At 36.3% G+C, this 24,945-nt stretch overlaps 1 protein-coding gene across 3 annotated transcripts in view; it reads right to left on the bottom strand.

Moving 5' to 3' along the window:
- Positions 1–6,885: 6,885 nt before the first annotated feature.
- UBL3 (ubiquitin like 3) overlaps positions 6,886–24,945 on the bottom strand; it is a 75,193-nt gene continuing 57,133 nt past the window's right edge. For all 3 annotated transcript variants that reach the window (XR_001880750.1, XR_001880749.1, XM_017848511.1), the window contains exons 2-5: positions 19,588–19,696; positions 14,545–14,631; positions 10,076–10,153; positions 6,886–9,768 (exon numbers count right to left, since the gene is read on the bottom strand). Coding sequence is in view for 1 of the 3 variants with exons in the window: in XM_017848511.1 (XP_017704000.1) it covers positions 9,716–9,768; positions 10,076–10,153; positions 14,545–14,631; positions 19,588–19,696 (327 nt within the window). In the remaining 2 variants the exon portion in view is untranslated. The remainder of the gene's footprint in view (positions 9,769–10,075; positions 10,154–14,544; positions 14,632–19,587; positions 19,697–24,945) is intronic.

Below are 24,945 nucleotides of genomic sequence, written 5' to 3'. Positions count from 1 at the left end.
CCCGTCTCTACTAAAAAATACAAAAACATTAGCCTGGCGTGGTGCGGGCACCTGTAGTCCCAGCTACTTGGGATGCTGAGGCAGGAGAATGGCACGAACCTGGGAGGCGGAGCTTGCAGTGAGCCGAGATCGCACCACTGCCCTCCAGCATGGGCAACAGAGTGAGACTTCATCTCAAAAAAAAAAAAAGAAAAAAAGAAAAACAAAACAAAATTCCTACTTGGAAAGAAAACACATATTGATAAATAAGCCATGAATAGAAATCACAAGGGAAATTAGAATTTTTTTTAACTGATTGAAAATGAGAACATAATATAGCAAAGTTTGTGGGATGCAGCCTAAGCAGCACTCAGAAGGAAAAAAATTAATCTAAGCTTTCCACCTCAAGAAGCTAGGAAAACTGAGAGCACATTAACGATAGAAACAGAAAATAAAATAACAGTGGAGATCAATGAAATAGAAAATGGGTAAGTAATCCAAAACAAAAAAACAGTGAAAATAAAATGCTGTTTCTTTGAGAGCAATAAAATATATAAGCCACTAGCTACACTGAAATAAAAGAAAGAAAAGACAAAATTACCTGTATCGGGAATGAAAAAAGATGATATTGTTACAGATGCTATGGCATTTAACGTATAAAAAGTAAAGATTATTAACAATTGTATGTCAATCCGTTTGACACTTGGATGAAAATGGCATGCCTATAAAATGGAGTATTGTAGAGCTATAAGCAAATGCGTTTTCAAAGATTTTATATTCTGGGAATATGCTTGTGATACGTAAAGATGAAAATCACATACAAACTCTGTATACAGTACTCTTTTATTTTAACGTATACATATTCATAAAGAGGACTAGTGGAAATTTGCCAAGATATTAAGAGCTGATTTTGGATAGTGGGATTCATTTTTTTCCCCTCATACTTTTCTGTAATCATGGGATTACAGTCCTAACATGGAAATATATCAATTTTAAAAACAGAAAAAAATTATAAGGCATATTTTTAAGAATAGTCTTTGCCTGAGAAAATGAACCTTCAATGTTCAAAGAATAAATGGGACTTTTCTGGGCCTGTTTTATCATCTGTAAAATGGGGCTATGTTATGACCACAGAACAGTGCTTATCACTAAGTAAACAGTCAATAAATGACAGCCTTAAAATACAGAACACTCCCAGGACTACAAACGAGGCAGTGCCCTCAGGTGAGTCAGGGGTCAGAGCAAGAAAGTGAAGGGAACTTTCAGAGAGGTCGAAGGCATATGGCAAGTTTCCAGTGGAGCCTGACCTCCAGAGGCCAGTAAAGGGTTTCTGAATGGGGGAGGGTGTGTGACAGAAAGTGGGAATAGAAAAGGGGATGTCCTGGGTCCACAGAGACTCCAGTGAGGACACTGAGAGGGGACGTGGCTGTCTGCGGTTCCTTCTGGCCTCAGAGCAGATGATGATGGCGAGGTTGTGAGAGTGCCTAGGGCTTGCCTTCCATTTCTGACAATGAAACTGAGAGAGGAACAGGTTACTCAGAGTGCACAAGTTCTTTCAGAACTCGGAAATATAACTGAAATATAACTTTATCTGGGTCTGGTGACTTGAACCAAGGTAGCGGGGCACCTGCTTCCTGTCTTCGTCACCTTGGTTGGTTTCCAGTGCCACATTAACTGTCCTCATTCCCAGCTTTAGCGTGTGTTCCCTTCCAGGGATCTTCTCCAAGCCATAGGTGTTCAGAGTTAACGCGGTTGGTATGAGGCCCAGGCATCGATATTAAAAAGTAAAAAAAATGATAACTTCCTGAGTGATTCTAATGTGCAGCCACACTTGAGAACCATGGGGTGTATCCCTGCTGGTTTTTGTGTGACCATAACAAACATGTAGCTTTTATTATTTTTCTGTCAACTCTAGCTCATCCCAGGCCTTTCCAACATTCTTCACAGAAGTGTTTGGCACTTATTACATTCATCCTTGATTGATATATCCAAACTCCCACTTTCTGTTCAGGTTTTTTAAAATTATGAGATTGGAGAGCTGACTTGTAGCCACAATGGTCTCTTTAGATGCCTCTTTTCCCTTCATCAGAATAATCTGTGACTACACAGCATATACTTATTTTTCAGAGATCTGCATACACAGAAGCATCTTCGTATTTTCTCTCATCTTTTTGTAAGCTAATTTCATAAGGTTTGGAGTAGATGTTGATGCCTAACACTCTCTTCTATGTATATGATGCTTTGAACTGGAAGAAGGAAAAAGCTCCAACAGATTACTTCTCAAGAAGCCCAGAGCATCGGGCTCCACACCGAGAAAAGTCAGCAGCTCTTCTAATGTATAGATTCAATGGTATTCCTATCAAACTACCAATGACATTCTTCACAGAACCAGAAAAAAAACTATTTTAAAACCCATATGGAACCAAAAAAAAAGAGCCCCAATAGCTAAGGCAATCCTAAGCAAAAAGAACAATGCTGGAGACATCAGAGGCCTCACGCCACCTGACTTTGAACTATACTACAAGGCAACAGTAACCCAAACAGCATGGTACTGGCACAAAAACAGGCACACAGACTGATGGAACAGAATAGAGAGCCCAGAAATGAAGCTGCACTCTATGGCCATCTGATCTCCAACAAACCTGGCAAAAACAAGCATGGGGAAAGGACTCCCTATTCAATAAATGGTGCTGGGATAACTGGCTAGCCATATGCAGAAAACTGAAGCTGGACCCCTTCCTTACACCACAAAAAATCAACTCAAGATGGAATAAAGACTTAAATATAAAACCCCAAACTATAAAAATCCTGGAAGACAACCTTGGCAATGCCATCCTGGACATAGGAATAGGCAAAGATTTCATAAGGAAGATACCAAAATCAATCACAACAAAAGCAAAAATTGACAAATGGGATTTAATCAAACTTAAGAGCCTCTGCAGGCAAAAGAAACTATCAACAGAGTGACAGACGACCTACAGAATGGGAGAAAAATTTTGTAAACTATGCATCTGACAAAGGTCTCATATCTAGTATCTATCAGGAACTTAAACAAATTTGCAAGTATAAAATAAACAACCCCATTAAAAAATGGGCAAAAAACATAACACTTTTGTCACAAGAGTACACGTGGCCAAGAAGCGTATAAAAAAAGCTCATCACTGATCATTAGAGAAATGCAAATCAAAACCACAATGAGATACCATTTCACAACAGTCAGAATGACTACTATTAAAAGTCAAAAATTGGCTGGGTGCGGTGGCTCTTGCCTGTAATCCCAGCACTTTGGAGGGCTGAGGCTGGTGGATTGCTTGAGCACGAGAGTTTGATACCAGCCTGGGCAACGTGGAGAAACCTCATCCCTACAAATATAAAAAATCAGCCAGGCACAAGCCTGTAGCCCCAGCTACTCACGAGGCTAAGGTGGGAGGATCGCTTGAGCCCAGGAGGCAGAGGTTGCAGTGAGCCGAGCTCACACCACTGCCCTCCAGCCTGGGCCAGAGTGAGACCCTGTCTCAAAAATAATAAAAGGTAACTAAATAAAAGTAAAAAAATAACACATTCTGGAGAGGTTGTGTAGAAGGGGACACTTATACACTGTTGGTGGGAGTGTAAATTAGTTGAACCATTGTGGAAAACAGTATGGCGTTTCCTCAAACACCTAAAAACAGAAATACTATTCGACCTAGCAATCCCATTACTGGGTATATACCCAAAGGAATATAAATCGTTCTATCCTAAAGATACATGCATGCATGTGTTCACTGCAGGGCTCTTCCCAACAGAAAAGACATGGAATCAACCTAAATGCCCATCAGTGGTAGACTGGATAAAGAAAATGTACATAGGCACCATGGGATACTATGCAGCCATGAAAAAAGAATGAGATCATGTCTTTTGCAGGGACAGGAATGAAGCTGGAGGTAATTATCCTTAGGAACCTAATGCAGGAATAGAAAAATAAATACTGCATGTTCGTACTTGTAAGCAGGAGCTAAAAGATAAGAACACATGGACACATTGAGGGGAACCACAGACACTGGGGCCTACCAGAGGGTAGAAGGTGGGAGGGAGAGGATCAGGAAAAATAACTAATGGGTACTAGACTTAATACCTGGGTGACGAAATTATCTGTATAACAAACCCGTGACACGAGTTTACCTATATAACAAACCTGCACATGTATGCCTGAACTTAAAAGCTAAAAAAGAATCAGCAGTTCTGCAAGGGCAGGTGTTTTCCTTTCTCCTCTACAGCTTCAATGTGCTGGCTTTGCCCTCAGGCTAGCTCCCTTCTGGGTCCCAATGTGGCTATAGCAGTTTCAATCATCACATTCAGGCAAAATAATGTCCACAGACAAAAAGTCTCTGGCAAGGTCTCCTTGGGAGTGAAGGAGCTTTCCCCAGAAACACCCTCAGCAGAGTTCCCTCACGCCTCCTTTGCCAGGATGGAGTCCCACGGCCACTTCTAAAGCAATTACACCCGAGGTCACAGAGCTGGGATAACGTCCTACTTCCCTAAGCCATGAGGAGGGCAAAAGCAAAGTGACTCCTCAATATCCCAGCCAGGAAGAAGGAGGGATGCTGGAGAAGCAATCACCAGTGTCTGTCTTAGTTTCATCATTACTAGCATTTGAGTGCACACCTATGTTCACTACAGGCTCCTAACATTTCCCCTGGAATAATTCTTTCCCACTGGGTCAAAAGGAATCCCAGAGCAGCAGTTTTGTTACGTCTGGTAACCTAATGGGATGGCATTATCAGCAAGTCAAGAGTTAATCGGACTCTTAGCAAATAAGATACCCAGGAAGGTCTTTTATAGCCCAACTACTGCATCCTACCGTGTCTTGTCTCCGTGTTTTCCTGTTGCAGATTCAGAACAGAAATCCATAGTCTTAATCTGATGAAGAAAAGTACAATATAACCCAACCATCATATTTTTGTCTTTTTTCATCAGTATTCACATACTCCTCATTTACTTTCCCTCTCAGGTCTAAGTTCCTTTTGTGTATTCTTGATGTATAGTAGTTTCCCACCTTTATTAGACCCGTTTCTTTTGAACAGTGTAATTTTTGTACCCTAGCAACAAGTAGCATCTCAGATTTTGACACTCATGTTTCTGGCCTAACATGTCTAACATGTTAACATGTCTAAGCTCTATGTATGACCTGGTACCTCGCATATACACATCTGAAGCTGTGTCATTACTGGGTCCCCTACTTTCCTTCTATTCCAGAGCTTATTTTTCAGATCTCCCCACTCATCTTCCTTTTAAATGAACACAGCATCATCCACATTTTCTCTGGCCTCTTCATAAGCTACTTTCATAAAGTTTAGAGTGTATGTTGATGGCCAGCACTTTATTTCCAACATAAGGCCTTCTGACAGGTTTGCTAGCTTGCAGGAGTTCTCGGACAAAGCAGTGCTCTAAATATTTATTTTAAAATAATCCTTACAACAACCCTCTAAACTACGTGTTAATTTTTATATATGAAAAAACTGAAGCTCAGATATTAAGTAACTTGTTCAAAGTCACCCCGAACAAAGCCAGGCTTGACTCCAAAGTCCAGCTGTTCTTGTGGTTTTCTGAACTCTGAGGACTGAAGAACAGTATCAATCAAAATGTAGGTGTTAAAATTATCAGACTTAAAAAAAATGTTACTGAGAAACACTGGGGGAGAGTGGCACCCTAACTAATGGAACCCAGGTGAGTGATGCCCAGGGAAAACCATGTGATAAGGAAGAAGGACATGCGGGGAACCACGCTCCAGCATGCAGGGAAAAAGAAAAACTATCTTACCTGGCAGACAACTGAGCATTGGCCAACTTCCTGTATGTTCCAACAAGAATTTTGAGGGTCTCGCTCTGCTACGGCTTGTCCCAGTTCCCCTCTAGGTTCTGCTGCCTCCTTTTATTATTTAACTACAGCCAAGTTTCTCCCACTTCATTGTAAGACTTCCCTTACATCCAATAAGCTTCAAGAACATGTGTAGAAAATAAAAGGTATCAAATAATGTTTGAATGTATAATTACCACATTCTAAAACCAGCCAGACTCTTGGCCTAAGACTTCTAACAACAAACCAATTCCAGAGCCAAGTTAGAAAATGTTTACCCAACTCCTTTTTCATTGGTTGACTCACATGAAAGAGATGGGCATTTCCTTTCCCCAAATGGGAATTTACTATGCCTACTCCCTATTTCTTGAAAGCTGTCATTTTGAAAAGAGGAATATGAAAATATGAAAAGACAAACATCTGACATCACTGTCGAAAACTACAAATAATGTAGTAAGTGAAATTGGTTTTCACATTTTAGTACTGGCTTAAACTCTTGATATTTAAGAATTAGGTGTTTCTCACTTAGTTTTATCCATGATCTCTTTCAGAAGTCAACTGTCTCCTGTGTAAAAAGGCTCATAGAAGCCGCTGCCTTCTGAAGAAAGCACACCAACTGGCGGGGGTCACGGTAAACCAAGAGTCACACCCAACCACCAACTGCTCACGCCCAGGAACCCCACCCTACCCTGGCCACAAAAACTGTGCCTAGACTCCAGCACAGCCTGCAGCTGTGTTTCAATTATAGCTGTGTTTGTAATTACGGGTCATGTGCCCCACCCCAATCACTCCATTTGGCTAACAAGTGACCATATTACAACACACAAATGGAAAAAAAAGTGGAATGCTTGCAAAAGTTACAAATAAAAACGATATGAAGGCATATTAAATTTTGGCTGATACTTCTCTTTGATTTTGCTAAACCACAGCAGAGTAAAGGCTGGCCCAATGTTGAATTTTACTGAAGAGTATCATAAACTGAAGAAAGAAAAAAAGACAAAAACAGTAGTGAAATAAAGAATAGGCAAATATACCAGAATTATGAATGGAAGTCATTTTAGAGAATTATTCTACAATAGATGAAGTTTTAATTTCTTTTCACATTAAACATTGTTTACCACAATCAGCTAACAGAAATTACTGTAACATTGGTCACGATGACTTCATAAAACTAAAGATAGATGTTATGAGGAAACTTCATTTAATGTGAATGGTAATATTAGATACTGTATTTTTTTCATGGCAAAATACAACTTATCTTGAAGAGAAAGCAAATAGTTCAGATCAGGGAGACATGCTAAGGTTTTAATAAAGAAAAGCTTGGCCTTGTCCGAACACTTAACAAAGTTCAGGACAATTTAGATAAAAGAGATGAGTGAGACACCAGCGTTAGGCAGGGACATAGGCTCATCATTCAGGCTTTATGTACATTACTGGATCTATGCAGCTCTCACCTTTAGATAAGCAAGCTGTATTTTTGGCAGAGGGATCTTCAAAAGTAGCCTTGGATATGAGGAATCATATTTTAACCACCAGGCAGTCCAAGGAATTATTTTTAAAGGGGCAGCTGAGTATTTTCACGTATATACTATTAAGGCATCTAAATTTTTGGTGTTTTCAGTATATACTTTTACTGCTACTTTTATTATTTTTCATGTTGTACAACTATGATACTAGGTATTAAGCGACATAATTCTTTCTCTACTAGTGAACCAGTTTATCTCACTTAGCAAACTCTAAATTGATTGAAATATATAATCTGAGAACACACAGAAAATATACTGAAAACCAATAGAGATTTTAACCATCATAAAACTCAATCTTAATTAACTGATAGTCTTTAACTTAAAAAAAGAGTAATTAGAATGAAAATAGGTATTAAAAATAATTACCAGTAGTTTGTTTTACAAAAGAATAGAGCCATAAATTGTTTTAATTGCCCAATTAAGCAACTACCAGATTCTTTAGTCAACACTAACAGAATTCACATTTCAGCTAGTCAACAAAGCATATATTTAACATCTCTTGAATGTAACATTTTAGTGATAACAGAGACTACATAATTCTATCTGTTGTTGTGACTGTATACAAATTAACCAGGTTAAATATCAAAGATACATTGGGAATACTCCCCAAACCAACAACAGAATATTAATTAAATGAATTTTAAAAGCTTAAGAAATAAAAGTAGCAAACATGAATGAGACAGTGCTTAAACAATTATTGACCTAATCAAGACCTTTAAAATTACCACCAAAATGCACTATGATTTTTTTTTTATTTAGTTTACAGGAAGAATCTGTAAGTACAGGTTGCAGAAAGAAAATGTTTAGTGCTATTTACATTCGTTTTAAAACTCTGCTCTATACAAATTTAATTCTGATCAGTATGAACAGTATTTTCGTAGAGCTACTGCATATAAAGCCTTTTCATCAAAGCATTAACAATGAATAAAATAACCTGATTACATTTAAACAACGCTGACCATTTGAAACCATTTACATTTAATGTTTTTAAGGGCTGTTGACACTTAGTAAGTACAGAATGTAATGTCAGCCTGCAACTTCATTTTTATAAAGGCTAAACTTATTTATATGGAATACTGTTCTATATACTACAAGCCAATCTATATTTTAAGTCCTATAGTTAGGTATTTTATAAGTCTTTTATTAAATATATTCTACACATATTTGTAATTTCACCCAGGAAGAATTTCTTCCCAGTGAAAAAATATAAAATCTTTCATATTTTTACAGGTTTAGATGAAACTAGCTCATGCTTTAGTGCTGTGCAAATTGTTTTAGCATATCAATCTTTAAATTATTGGTATGAAATAAAAGAAAAGTGGCATTCTTAATTGTGTATGCCATAAAATCAGCTTTTGACTTTAATACAATTGCAAGCACTAATATCAAATGCAAACTATATAAAGAAACAAAATTAGTACTATGGAGTTTTTTTTTTTAATTTTAAGAATTCATCTGAACTCTCTAAGGAGTAAGAATGACACCGGATGTGGTACAAATTAATGATAATTATGGAAAATTTCAATTCACTGATATTCAAATACATAAAATTGATCAATGAGGTTTTCTAATATTTCTGCACAATAATGAAAGCCGATGAGTGACTGGAATTACCCTCCCACATTAAGGCTAGGAGACACACTCTCACCCCTTCTTGTGCTGTCTAAACAAGCACTCAGTTACTGTAGGACTCAAGAGTGCATGTCTTAAAGGAAAAAAAATCAGTTTCATCAGCCCTCTACTGAGTGCTTTAAACAGGCACATTTTGTTTTTTCATTTGTTGCAGTGAAAATAGTCACACTCAGTTTAGTATTCTGTGCCAGTGCAGCCACCACGGCTGACTTTGGTAGAATTCACCCAACATTTTTGTTTCCATTTTTTCCTCTCATGTTGGCCCAGTAATTAACTTCATTAATTGCTGAGTGTCTTCCAGTGTGGAATTGTATATATAAGTATTTCTAGGTACCACAAACTGTTATAAATTCTGCTGATGAGGAAAATAATGCCAATCCTTTTAGTGCAAATTGTATTTGGAACACTTGATTTATTAGTTCTGATGATGAAAATTTTGTGGCAGCAAAATGGTTTCTGCTACGAAAGATAACTTCTTAACTTTTCCCCTGGAGATTGACATTCAAAAACCATTATGTTTTAAAACGGCTCAACATAAAATACGAGAAATAAAAAATCAGAGTGAAAATGTTCTTGGTTCTTTTTACTTTCATGAGAAAAGATGACAGTGTTCATGTGGTAATTCAGTTCCATGGGTTTACAGGCAGACTGTTCTGAACGGTTTCTGAAGCAATGTCGGGTCTTTTCTGTCCCAGCAGCATGAAAGACAAAGACTATATCACATCACACTAGGCAGACAGCGTTTACAGGATTACACAACAATTACTCTCTCCAGTCTTCTCACGATTCCTCTGACCTAGGGAAAATGAAGAAGGGCCTTGTTGATAAAAATTCTAGAACTGGAGGGGAAAAGGGGCTAGGCAATCAAGTATAGGAAGAAGTAGTTTTGGGTTTTAAAATGTTTGCATTTTCAAAATTAAGAAGCTGTAATAAATGTTCTTTTAATTTTAGCATGTTTCAAAAATGTCTGGTTATTTGTTTGACAATCTCTATTCATAAACTATGCAAACTTCCTTTCCCTCAGAATTTCCAAGAAAAAGCCAGCATTTCTGAATGCCTGTCTTTGTGCCTCAACTGAGACACTTTTCCAGCGCATGGCTTACCTTGAGAGTTTGGCTCTGGCAATGTCTCTCTGGCCACCAAATGCATCACTGTTGTTTTGCCAAAAGGAAGTTTTAATGCTACGTGAAAAGCAAAAGACGATTAGTCACACATATATCGACCTATTAAAATCACTATCCAGATTTAAAACCATTTTAAAAATTGATTACTTTTTTTGACTTCTTTAACAGATTGAACTTCTTAACTCAGAGTACCTTCACAAAATTAGATTAATATTATCAGAAATAACATTTAAAATTTAAAAATTTTTTGCAGTTATATAGCCATTTGCTTGACACATTTATCCATATTATTTAAGAAATGATAAAAGAAAAAATATGTAATTGGCTAATATCAGAGGCTACCTTTAGAGGAGAAAGGGATTAAATTTTTTTAAAAAGATACTTTCTATATTAGGTCCAAGGTCTTAGATTAAGAGCATATTCAATTCTAAATCTAATTACCCTGTCAATTGTCTAATAAAATTACTGCACTGAACAGGCTACTATGATGAAGAAATGCAAGAAACAAACTTGATTTTAAACATTTATTCTCATCCCTGTATTCGTCCATTAGAAAAGAATTTTCTTAAAAAGATTAGGTTAAAATAATCACTGTCTTGGCGTTATCAATAATCACTGTTTCCTAATCAAGTCTTTATAACATGTTTTCACTTATAAATTTAATAAATTTTATCATGAAATATTTCAGGCATAGAATACACACCCATGTCCACTAAGGCAAATACAAACACTGAGTTTCATGGTAAATCCCTTTGTTACTCTGGGTATAAAATTAGAAGCAGCTGGTATATTTAGCTTCTAGAACTGTTTCTATAGTTGTCATGTTTTAGTTCTGACACCTCAAATTACCCTGTCTTCAAAAACTACAAACTGAAGTAAGGCCAAAGATCATTACTTAGCAATAATGACCCTCCAGCTCCCTGTTTTAAAACTTGCTCTATAGGATGATGGTTACCATGCAGATTTTAAAAATAATCCTAATTATCTTCAACACTGGTACTATTTCATATGTTTAAGGTGAGTTCCCATCTTATTTAAAGTTGGCCAGCCATTATTTGGTCTACACTTTTAACCTCTGATGTTCAAATGAAGCACGATGGCCCATAAATACATAACGAAAAAAAGGAGGCTTTTAGAATAACTTCCTAGGCCTGACTTAAATTAAAATGTAAATACGACTTTATGTTATGAAAAATTTCACTAAATCTTTGGGAAAGCCTGATCAACATTTCAAACCTTGAACTGAACTTAAAATGCGCACCTACCAGGCTGTGTATCACTCTCATACCCGTCTTCCGGGCTCTAGTAAGACAAACCTGGATTAAAAATTTTCATCTCTGCTGCTTCCAACTGTGTAACTCTCAGGAAGTTACTTACCCTCTAAGCTTCTGTTTCCTCAACTAAACCGGAGATACTAATTCCATTACATGTCCTTTGTAGCTGTGTCCACTAAATCAAACAATCCAAGCAAAGTGCTTTGCCCAGAGCTTGGCACAAAGAAAGCATTCAGTATATACTACCATCACCATTTTGAGATAGCAAGGAAAATGAATCTGAGAAAAAAGGTAGGTGAACTGAGATATAAATGTGAAAAAACGTCAGACAGGCCTGGAAAGTTCCCGAGAGGCTTACCATTTGAAGTTACAAATGTAATGTGTGGGAGCTATTATTTTTTCTTCTTCATCTGAATTTTAACTAGAAATAGTAGGTGTTGATGTTAATAACATTTAAAAATGTGAAAGAAGAGGAATGCCAGAATCTAAAATGCCTTCTCTTCCTTTCACTGTGGACGCTTCTGCTTTCTCCTATGACACAGTACAATATCCAGAATAGAGGTTTTCAACCTTTAGAGTACATAAAAATCACCCAGGAATTCAATTCTGTAGTAAAATCAGGAGACGCGGGTTGGGGAGAGAGGGCATGCAGAAATCTGTATTTTAAAATATGTATCCTAGATGAGCCTCATGCTCACTATTTCAGAACCACATTTTGGGAAATGCTAATCTGGGCCATACTGAATGCCAAAGCTTTAGCTGATCATCTTCTTCACCCTCTGATTAACAAGGCTGCTGTCACACTTTTCCTTTCATGAAATTAAACTCTGTATGACTATATAAAGGTTCTAGTTCAAAAAGGGGGATACAGGGCTATGTTTTAAGACATTTGATAACTGAATATTTCAACCTGAAACTTAACTGAACCAGAAAATTTCAAGAATGGCAGAGAATGCCCTGGCTTCCTACTTGCACTGTCCACATAATGGCTGAATTCCACCCATGGCTGTATACCCACTACTTCGTGGTCATCCACTGCTTGACCACCACCTATAACAAAGATCTCACTAACTTTCCCTGGCAGTCTAGTCTTTCTTTAGGTAGTTCAATGTGTTCACATATTCTTTCCTATATTGAATAGAAAACTGTCTTTGATTTCCAGTTATTGATCCTAAGTCTAATTCACAGGGCTACACAGAGCAAGTTCTAGGGCCACACAAAGCCTTCTTCCACACAGGCCACTCAAATATTTAAAGATGGTTGCATTTCCCTGTGCACTATCTTCTTTATTATTCACATTGAAGAACACAGGGATACTAAAAAGAAAAACTGAGACCCAAAAGACAAACAGTTGATATCGTTATCCAAACTTGCTCAAACATCCAGTTATAATTATTAATGCGGAGGTCCAGGCCATGCTTCTACGCTGGAGATAGTTTATTGTTTTTGAAAAGAAGGACAGCAATACAGAATGACAATAATAATTATATAAGTCAATCTGTTAATTATTCTAAAACAATTTCAAAAAAATACTGGTAAAAAATTATACTTTAGTGGGAATGAATCAATAATTTTGATTTTTAACACAAATTCTATGAGCTTTAATATGAAGTTCAAACTCTGAGGTCACAACAGAAAAGATAATTAAGGAATGGAGTTGGTGGGAAATTGCTCACATAGATCAATACTCAAAAGGGAAATGGAGTATTTCAAGGTTCACTCATATAATCAATAGATTAAATTCAACCATCATTTACCAATTTTTAATTCACGTAAGATCTTGTATGAGCCATAATTTTAAAAAGACCAGAACATGGTCCCATCCTTAATGAATGTACAATATAGCCTGGGAGCTAATAGTCAATTCTTACAGAAAGAGCATTAAGAGTTGGTCCACCTATTTATACAAAAGCTATAAAAAAAGCTACAAATAAAAAAAGCTCCATTTTAAAGTGCCAGATATCTTAGTAGATAGAAGCATTTTTTAGACCAGTTATAAAACTACTAGTGAAACTCAGTGTGAGATTATAGCCTGAAATGTTTTACTCACTTGACATTGTCATAAAATCATTTGCATTCATCTACTTTAGCCCTTATTGCCCAGGATTTTTACCAGTGCATTTTATCTGTTTGTCCTATGTAATACTAGAGCAACCTGAAGGGAGAGCTTCTGTCTTATTCAATCCTGTATTCCCAAGTGCTCAGCACAGTGCTGGCACGTAAGAATTTAATAAATACATGCTAAATGAATGAATGCAAACATTCTACCTTTAAGGAAAAACAGATTAAATATTAGGTTTAGAGGAAAAAGTCAGACTATATTTAATGAAATATATATTTAGATTGTTTAATTTGCCTATACATTTCCAATTATCTGAATATATTTGAAGTATCTATTTTCAAAACTAAACAAATCCTGTTGATGGTAGAAAATGTACCCCATAAGGGGGCACTATTGAGCTACATTTCTCCAATCATATATAAAGAATAATAATAGCTAACAATTAAGGTGTTTACTATGTGCCATGCATGTAAGCACTTTGAATATATAAAGTAATTTACCCTTTTTAACCTCTGAGGTGGGCACTATTGTAATTCCATTTTACTGATGAGGAAACTGGAACACAGGTTGGTTAAGTCACTTGCCCAAGGTTTACACAGCCAGTAAGTAGTGCAGCTAATACAACTTAGTCTAGTTCCAAAATCTTTTCTTTCAACTATTACGCTAAAATGCTGCTCTAATGTCAGTCACTTACTTTATTCTCACATGATTAGCAACTATATCAGGTAGGAACACCTGAAAACATCCCTTCATATATTTAAAAACTATCATAAATTTTTCCTAGTTTGTGTGTCCAGTCTTAAGTTTAAAATACTATATCTGAATTACATTATTTGGAAATATAATAACATTACATGTAAAAAATAGTAGGTATAGAATTCTATCTACACTGGGATAGAGTTTATTTCACAAGGTAGTAGATACTTATTACAGTCCTAAAATTAAATTTAACAGAATACACAATGTGAAGGAGTAGGCATACCAGAAGTAGGCAGAATTCATATTTTAATTTGTCTTTTTTTTTAGTAAATTCAAAGACATTAGCATTTAAAACAAACGAATCATGCTACCATGAGACAGACATGAAATCCCATTACAAAGGTGGCTGTTACCTCCTAATGTGACATTTCCATGTAGAAATCGTCCTTGATAAATAAGTCGTAGAATATTTGGACTGCTGACCTGCTCTTCTTCCCAGTCTGAAAAGAATCCAGTGAACTGGTTAGGTATATTCTAACACGTAATTAACGTACTACTATATTGTTTTAAAAATTCAGATTCAAATCAGTTAGAGTACAAAGAAAGCCCTTGGAGCTTCCTACTATTAGAAACAGGCACTATTCATATATTCACCGCAACCCGGGTTCTTGCTTATTCTTCTTAAGTAGCAAGAGCTGCAAAAAGACTCATTTTGCTTCTTAAAGAATACTAAAATGTACCAAATCGTAGTCCCCAAGTTTAAAGTTAATACAAATGAGTTGGGAAAGACCTACCGAGTAAAAACAAATACCATTTTAAAATTAATTTCAACTACCAGTAATTAACAGATAGTATTATAATGTTCCAATATTTGTACCTGTTATAATGTACATTTAAGGCTAGAAAACAGCAGGTTTAACAAATATCTAAAAAACAGTTAATATATTGATATTAAGAATAACAAAAAAAACTGTGTTGACTTTTGGATAATGTTGATTTATTATCTTATTTTCTATCTGAAGTCAGTTAGTAAACATTAGAGAAGATACAACTTTAGTTCACCTCACCCAAAATGAAGACTTGGAAGAAACTGAAAAACTAATATATATTAGGAGGTACTGTACACACATGAAAGCTTAGAAAAGTGTACGCACAAAGAAAATCAAAAGACAAACTGGTAGGTAGAATGGGTAAAAGATTATTTAACTTCAGCCTATAATTTATATAATAGTAAAAGATGGAAGCTACTCCATTAAAATAAAGGTTTAAGGACACGAGTGTTATGTAGGGTAAAGAGTAATTTTCATGAGCTTGTAGATGTAACAATTTAAGCCTTCAGTTTATTAATGATCTGAGAATTCCTTTGTCTTTTTTGTCAACAATTCTCAAGTGTTTGTTTCCTATAGAAAGAGATAATGGGCAACACACAAAAATATAGTTTAAAGTATTCTGAAAGAGTGACAGAAGAGAAAGGAAGTAATTACAGATTTTTCTTTTGCCCTTTTTTTGACTATTCAAAATGATGAATATGAATTTGATAAAACCACTGCCTATAAGTAACTTAGGCACAGCTGAAATGAGCAGAGGAGAAATGAATCCCGGTCATTTCCTGCCCCCGACCCATGCCTTTAGTCTCTTCCCTCTTCTCCCTCCTGCAAGGTTTTGTTGCCTTCTGATCCCGTTACTCCCAGGTCCCTCCTATTCCAGAAGAAAGATCAAATAAGTCTCTAACACTATAGTACAAATTGTTTTGAATTCATCACTTCCAAAATTATTGTTTAATAGAATACTACTGGTCAAGATGGAAGTGCTCCATAGACACAAAGGTAAATTACAGTAATTGTTTAATTCACAGGAAACAAACACTAATATTCTAAAAATACTTGAATTTTTTCTTTTTTTGAGGTGCAGAAACCTGAAGTCCCATGTTTCATTATCTTATACAGAGTGTCATGATTTCCATGTACTTCACCGGTGTAATATGCTATCTCTCTTCCCCTCCCCAAGGATCTAAAATTTAGAGAAACCTTAGAATATAGCTTAAATGAAGAATTTCAGGTGTTATTAACATATCCTAAGTTTAATAGATTTTTTTGAACCTTTGACCCAGTAACAGCTATGTGTCTGACTATTCCACCTGTTAGTAATATTTCCACTAAATAGCATAAGGGCATGCTAAGGAAAACTAATTCCTTCAACAAGTACAGTGCATTAAGTATTTTCTTCTATTGATTTAATATTTGCCACACATTTATTATTAGCATCAATAAGTAATTTGCTGATTTTTAGTACATTATATGATACAATACAGACTTACAATTTTAATTTAAATATTTTATGTAAAATAAAAATTAAAGTACTTCTCTATTCTTTGCAGTGTCTAAAACTGCTGAGTAGATTTGGCAACTTGAGGAAATACTGGGAATCAAAATCTTTTTTTTTTAAATAAAGGAACATCCACTGATACAATCAATTTTCAGTACTGGTAGATGGTTTGTTCATTTGGGATACTATTTATGGCAAAGACCTATACTTGAATTTAAACTAATTTTAATATCTAAGTAAGTAATTATGAAAGTAAAAGTGTTTCTTTTACCTTATGATACTGCCCAAATAAATTTCAGAGTGATTACCCTTCTTCTGCCTTGTGTTATCTCATCTATAATATCCATATATCAAGAGCTATTACTATGACCACCCCCCCAAAAAAATCTCATAAGGGTAATCTTTTTGTATCACACTTAGAATAACATCATTGTTGGGTATTTAAAAAGGCTTTTCATACTGATAGTCATCTATTTCCGCCTGGCTATAAAGAATAGCCAATATTCTTAGAGCCCAAATTTAGTCTTCTTTAGCTTTTCCGAAATGCCTTCTTAGCTATGACCTTTATAGCTTCAGTATCTCCCTGATTTAGAAATCAGCCGCTTGGTTACTAATGCGAAGAAAGATCCAGCAGTTGAAAGTATTTGTCTAAATCAGTATTTCTTAAATTTAGGCCTATGAATCCACAAAGACATGTCCTTAGGGTCTAAAAGTCCTCTTCAAGAAGTTTTAAATTGTATTTTCATTTTAATGAAAATCTGGAAAATCTGTATTTTCATTTTAATGAAATCTGGAGGAGACTGTCTAGATGATTTAAATAGTCATTTTATAACCAAGCGCAGCCTGGGGTTTTCAGTACTCACGTGTGGATTAAATTTATGATTGTACTGGCGCCAAAGAGGCTAATGAGGTAAGAACAGAGGTTCACTTAACAGGTAAATGATGCATTCTATCTAAGAGAAAACTGAGTAACAATTTGTTATACTGTATAAGTAAAGGTTTTATGGTGACTCTACAGATAACCTGATCATCAAACACTATGTAGGAACATAGGCATGGCAAATTCAACAGTATTCATGGGGTAAGCAGTGAGTTGGCTTTGGTAAAAATATACATCATCTAGCACATTAATGTTGTTAATTTGAACATTATTGGTTTGAGAGTTGTATTTGCATTTTCTGAATCAATCTTTTTTAGTTTTATGATTATACATATGAGTTAACAAGAATAAAGAGTTTTAACTGGGTTTATGTTTCTATATTTTAAAATACTCATTATAATAAAATAATTTAAGTCAGCAACTAGAGATCTACAAGAATTATCTTCCTCTAGAAAAGTTCCATATATTATTTAAGGCTGAGAAACACTGATCTAATTGACTCATTTTGTACATATACTACGTTCTTTGTCAAAACAAGTCTTGTCCTTTAAAAGTTCAAATTGCTTCTGCTAAAAAAATTAAGTGAAATCAGCCAAAAACAATTAGTATCACTATGCTACATGACATAAGGATCAAGATGACACTGGGGAAGTTCAAAGGAAGAAAACGAACCAACAATTCCCTTGAGGGAGGTAATTTTTTTCTTTTTTCTTTTTGAGATGGAGTCTCGCTCTGTCACCCAGGCGGGAGTGCAGATGCATAATCTCAGCTCACTGCAAGCTCTGTCTCTCAGGTTCAAGAGATTCTTCTGCCTCAGCCTCCCGAGTAGCTTGGATTACAGGGGTGCACCACCACGCCCAGCTAAATTTTGTAATTTTAGTAGAGACTGGGTTTCACCATGTTGGCCAGGCTGGTCTTGAACTCCCTGACCTCAAGTGATCTGCCTGCCTCAGCCTCCCAAAGTGCTGGGATTATAGACCTGAGCCACCACACCCAGCCCACAGTCTTATTATATTTAAAAAATAAATAAATAAATAAAATCAGAGAAAGGAAGAAATACCAAACACATTTTCCAAGATTGTTATGGTTACTGGCTTGAAAATGGAAAGCACAGACAGATATTAATCATCTTGACCTTATAGTAGTTCAGAGAACACAAGAACTGACATGAATTAGAAATTAATTTTGTTTCAAACTTAATTTTAAATAGGCTATCTAGAGAAGACCATAGAGAATGTATTATCTGTTAAAAATGTTGCTCTTTCCTCTTACTTTGTGTTTTGGTAAAATAGGTTTACTGATAATGAAGGTGTGTGTATATTCAGTATTTTGTGTGTGGTTTTTTTTTTTTTTTTTTTTTTTTTTTTTTTTTTTTTTTTTTTGAGACAAGGTCTTGCTCTGTCGCTCAGGCAGGAATGTAGTGGTGTGATAACTGCTCATGGCATCCTCTAACTCCTGGCCACAAGTGATCCTCCTGCCTCAGCCTCCCAAGTAGCTGGGACTACAGGCATGTGCCACCATGCCTGGCTAATTTTTAAATTTTTAGTAGGGATGACATCTTGCTATGTTACACAGGCTGGTCGGTCTCAAACTCCTAGCTTCAAGCAATCCTCCTGCCTTGGCCTCCAAAAGTGCTGGGATTACAGGTAAAAACCACCATTCCTGGCTGCATTTTTCTTTATTAAAAATATTTTTTGGCCAGGCACGGTGGCTCCCGTCTGTAATCCCAGCACGTTGGGAGGCCGAGGTGGGCAGATCACAAGGTCAAGATATCGAGACCATCCTGACCAACACGGTGAAACCCCGTTTCTACGAAAAATACAAAAATTAGATGGGTGTGGTGGCACGCACCTGTAGTCCCTGCTACTCAGGAGGCTGAGGTAGGGGAATCACTTGAGTCCGGGAGGCAGAGGTTGCAGTGAGCTGAGATCGCGCCACTGCACTCCAGCCTGGCGAAAGAGCGAGACTCCATCTCAAAAAAAAAAACACATTTTTTTTTTCACTTACATTAAAACAGTTCTAAGGCAAAAGGAGCCATTGCGTCCTGGGTTCCTTTACCATCTGGGAATGAGACTGCTGAAGAGCAAGATAAGGAAGGATACAATGATCTTCTACATCTGAGACTTACACTCCCAATTTTTGGTTGTTCTTTTAAATGTTATATGTTTATAACAGTTTCAAAATGTTTGTGAGACAAGGTATGGCATAAAGAATCAACATTATTCATACTCAAGGAAAAAATATCACTTACCCATTGGCCAATTGTCATATACATGCTTTGCAATGTCAGAAGCAGAATCATTAGGAGAAAACAGGAACTCTTTTGTTTTTCCGCTTACCAAAATGAGGCGTAAATTTATCTGTAAGAAGACAATGATTCTTTTAACATAAACCTAAAAATCTTTTAAGTAAAAAAGAAGACTCCAAGGCTTTTCATTTCAATCACATCCTAAATTATTACCAATGCCATATTGTGGTTTTATTTAAATTCTATAAAACTTTTTTAAAAGAATGGGAATTTGATATTTGATTTTATTGCCTATTATTTAAGGGGTGTGTGTGTGTGTGTGTGTGTGTGTGTCAGATATATTTGCCAAAATAAATGAATGCAGGAAAAAAATTCATTATGCTTTTAAATTTAATTACTCCAACAATGTTCAGAATTGAACTTTTGCAAGTTATCACTATTATTATATACATTTTACCCAAAATTAATAAAATGTTGGCACTGAAGATCTCATCACTAAACAGAAAAAAAAATTAGTTGATACTCTACTTCTTAAAAAATGTAATTAAAAGAAAAACTATATACACGTTTTTATCCTATGAAAATTATTAAAACCTAGACAAATTAACAAGAAACTATATATATTTTTTTGAGAGAGTCTCCGCTCTGTCACCCAGGCTAGAGTGTAGTGGCACAATCTTGGCTCACTGCAACCTCTGCCTCCCGAGCTCAATCAATTCTCCTGCCTCAGCCTCCCAAATAGCTGGGATTACAGATGCCCACCACCACGCCTGGCTAATTTTTGTGTTAGTAGAGATGAAGTTTCACCATGTTGGCCAGGCTGGTCTTGAACTCCTGACCTCAAGTGATTTGCCCACTTTAGCCTCTCAAAGTGCTGGGATTACAGGTGTGAGTCATCGTGCCTGGCCAAGAAACTTTAATTTTAAAGAACTTTATCATGGTTAAAGAAGGAATCAATAATAGTAGCTCTTTTAGTCCCAACTGCATGACCATATATTTTTTAGGTGTAGTAAGTTAGGACACATGGGACAAAGGATATAAATTCACCTTCAGTGATAACCCTAAGGGAGATAAGAGAATTAAAGTGTTTGAGATCTACTGGCTTCGTATTTCCAAGTCAATATATATTTGCTTATACCATTGTTAATATATTTCACAAATGTTTAATTTTTATCTGTTGTAATTAATTTAATGTTTTTTTTTTTTTAAAAAAAACACCATATCTATGTATTCCCCTGTAAGTCACAGAAATACAAGTGTTGTTTCTATTACTCCTGGCCTTTGTTAAAAGAGTAAGTAAGATCTTACTAAAAGTTGGGTCCAGTCCAGAGCAGTGCCCTGGGATAAGGCAATCTAGCCTAGTTTCTTTATATGTAAAGAACAGAGAATCTCATTGCACCAGTCTGAACTGTGCCAGGTCCCAGGTTACCCAAGCTCTCCTTTTTAGTTACTAATTTTTTTCTTATTAAAAATACCAGAAAATCTTTAAGATGTCAGAGTCTACAATAATAAATAAATTGGTGCCTATTACAGCAGTCACTGATTTACTATATTCACTTACCACCATGGCCAGTGTCACTTCCAGCACCTCACCAATTTGAAAATTATTTGAAAATTTTGTTGAAAGTTATAAAATATCTCCCCTATAAAAACGCATATACACAATTCTAGATTCAATGTAACGCAAATGAATTTCATATTAGATGGAGTGGAAGTAGATTTCATATTCTATCTACATATTTCAATTAAAAGTTTTTTAAAAGATAAAAGAAATCTATGTTCCAGGTGAAAAGCCCTTTCAATATGCCCAATAAGAATTTCTTGCTGCTTTTCTTTTTTTTTTTTTTTTTTTGAGACAGAGTCGCGCTCTGTCGCCCAGGCTGGAGTGCAGTGGCGCGATCTCGGCTCACTGCAAGCTCCGCCTCCCGGGTTTCCGCCATTCTCCCGCCTCAGCCTCGGAGTAGCTGGGACTACAGGCACCCGCGACCGCGCCCGGCTAGTTTTTTGTATTTTAGTAGAGACGGGGTTTCACCGTGTTAGCCAGGAGGGTCTCGATCTCCTGACCTCGTGATCCACCCGCCTCGGCCTCCCAAAGTGCTGGGATTACAGGCTTGAGCCACCGCGCCCGGCCTTCTTGCTGCTTTTTCTAATTAGAATGAAGTTATACCAAATAGCTGAATACAGGAAGAGATCTGATAAAAACATGTTGCTGTAAAGAAGTGATCCAAAAACTCTTGAGTTCCACTTGAATGAGTTCAAGTAGTAGTCCGCAAGAATGATTATGCTCTACGAAAGTAACACCTTATTTATTTCCTATAGCAAATCGGTAATGAGCAATTCTTCAAGCAAGGAACCTAACATCTATGCAACACAATGTGAATTTTAGTCGTCACAGATACATTACTACTCACGGCTTTCTCTTAATGTATGAATAACAAATACATATTACCCTTTGAACTTATATGGAATATTTAAGGTTCTTCAGTCATTAATGTCCAAGAAATTCTGCCCCTAATAGTTCAGCCACTTGTATTTAACTAGAAAAAATATACTTAAATTCAAGCTTCCTAATTAAGAGTAATACAAATTATGTGAACTTACTACTTCTTAAAATTTTTTAAGCTTAAAATTAATTTCCACTGGGTTTTTACTCAAATTATATTTAAAAATGATGAAAGGAAATAGATTTAGTCTTTAGGATCTGTAAAGGTGATACCAAAGCCTACTTTTGATTTTCCCTGATGTCTATCAATATGGAAATGAGAAAACAAATGATAGTATATCCTTACAATGGAATTCCATGCAGCGTTAAACGACATGAGATAAAGACCTGTATGATCTGACATGAAAAGACAGCCACAACATATTAAGTGAGAGAAAGCAGCCAGGTATAAAACAGTATTGTGGGAACAAAAGAACACATGCCTATTTGCTATGTACTGACTCACGTCTCCCCAAAATCTCTGTATTGAAGACTTAACTCCCAAAGTGACTGTGTCTGGAGGATAGGGTAATTAAGGTTAAAGGGAGATCATAAGGGTGAGGACCTCGTCTGTCCAACAGCAGCCTCATAAGAAGAGAAAGAGCTCGGCTCCTGTGCTCTCTCCCTCTCTCTTCCTGCCCTCCAGGTGGGGACAACAAGAAGGCAATGGTATTTTGCCTGTCTACTGTATTTTGCCGTGGCAGCCTAAGTTGAATAATACACACAAAGAAAAATATAAAATAAGAAATGTGAGGCTCCCTTTAAAAGGGAAGCAGCTTTTCATAGAAACTATGGTGAGAAGGTTGACAAAAAAAATCAACAAAAACTAAAAACTAAATTACTTGGATCTAAAAACATCTTGTTTATTCAACTTTTGTGTTATAAATTCCTTTTAAGAGGCTAGAAAATACAGAATATTCATGGGTTGCTGAACAAGTAACCTGTTTACTAACCAGGTTGAGAAAAGGTGTAACCAAGACTACATTTAACTATCCTATATTTTCTATCTTCAATGACAACATTTTTCTACTTTGTTTTCCTGTCATTCCATATAAAGAGATCAGGACTCTCTTGCTGCCAAAATGTTTTATTACAGCAACTTGGTTTCTTGCCTCTCTGGTACAGCAGTTTATAAGTTTATAACTTTGAATTGAATAAAAGTGCTAGCCAGGCGCGATGTGGCTCACGCCTGTAATCCCAGCACTTCGCGAGGCCAAGGCGGGTGGATCACCTGAGGACATGAGTTTGAGACCAGAATGGCCAACCCAGTGAAACCCTGTCTCTAATAAAAATACAAAATATTAGCCGAGCATGGTGGTGCGTGCTTGTAATCCCAGCTATCTGGGAGGCTGAGGCAGGAGAATTACTTGAACCCCAGAGGCGGAGGTTGCAGTGAGCCGAGATTGCACCATTGCACTCCAGCCTGGGCAACAAGAGCAAAACCCCACCTCAAAATAAATAAATAAATAAATAGTGCTTCTGACAGCTTAAAAACCTAAAATACAAAGCAGAACTCTGTTTATATTTCAACAGTATGGGTGTGTATATCTCACACATATATATGTACAAACTGAAGTCTTGAAAGGTATGTACCAAATATAACGGTACTTATTTCATCTTTAGTTTCTTCTTTGTGTATTCCTGCATTTTCTAATTTTTACAGTAAGTCTGTATTACTTTTAAAATACAGTAACATTTAATTCAAAGAGTACTCAATCATTTCAGGATATTCCTAATAAACTATTAATATTAAAAAAATTTAAAGCTATCAAGTACTGTATCAGTATGGGCTTTCAAAGAAATATAAATGATTTTCTTAAGTAGACAAATAAGCATATCAATTGTAATAAATATACCGCTCTGGTGGGGGAATGCTGATAACAGGGAAGGCCATGTATGCATGGGGGAAAAATGTAAATGGGAAATCTCTGCCACCTTCTCAATTTTGCTGTGAACCTAGAACCGCTCTAAAAAATAAAGTTGGCCAGGTGCAGTGGCTCATGGCTGTAATCCCAGCACTTTGGGAGACTGAGGCAGGAGAATAGCTTGAGGCCAGGAGTTCGAGACTAGCCTGATCAACAAAGTGAGACCCTGACTCTATAAAAATTTTAGAAAAAAATATGCCAGGTGTGGCGGCATATGCCTATAGTACTAGCTACTCTGGAGGCTGAGGCAGGAGGATTGCTTGCACCCAGAGTTTGAGGCTGTGGGGATACAGTGCAATGATCATGCCATTGCACTCCAGCCTGGGTGACAGAATGAGACCCCATCCCTAAAAAAAGATAAAATAAAAATAAATCAACAAAGTCTACTTTTTATTAAAAAAACACTAAGCACAGAAATATAGAAATACAACATTTAAAAATGAAGTTATAAGATATTCATGGATCCTTTGAAGGCTATTCATTGAACCTAAGACCTTCTGTTCTAGATGTCCGGCTGAAGAAATTATCTTTGAACATTCCCAATTTCTTTTTTTCCTCTTTTTTTCCTCTCACAAGCTTTTAAGCTTGTGAGAGGAAAACCAAACCAAACCAAAACAAGACAAAACAAGACACACATACCGCACTCCATAAATTTAACTGTCTGGGTTCGTGCCACAAAATTCTCAGCATTTCCTATTTTAAAACTAACACACATCACAGTTGCCAATAAACTGATACTATACTTTCATATTTCAAAAATCAAATGGTCTAAAGAGCTCATATTTATCTAGATGTTCAGAACGTTGGAAACTCACAGCCTCTAAATAAGTTTGAACCAAGTTTAAAAAATATCATTTTAATGTTTATAGGTGGTTATGCATCCTCGGTTTGACAGAGACCCTCCTTACTCCCCCTGGCCTGCTTCAAACACTCAGGAAACTGCCTAGTTCCAGA

The sequence above is a fragment of the Rhinopithecus bieti genome, unplaced genomic scaffold (assembly GCF_001698545.2).
Source record: "Rhinopithecus bieti isolate Rb0 unplaced genomic scaffold, ASM169854v2 scaffold_28547, whole genome shotgun sequence".
NCBI classification, from domain to species: domain Eukaryota; kingdom Metazoa; phylum Chordata; class Mammalia; order Primates; family Cercopithecidae; genus Rhinopithecus; species Rhinopithecus bieti.
The sequence above is the reverse complement of the archived record's forward strand: the minus strand, read 5'-3'. Positions and strand labels throughout refer to the sequence as shown.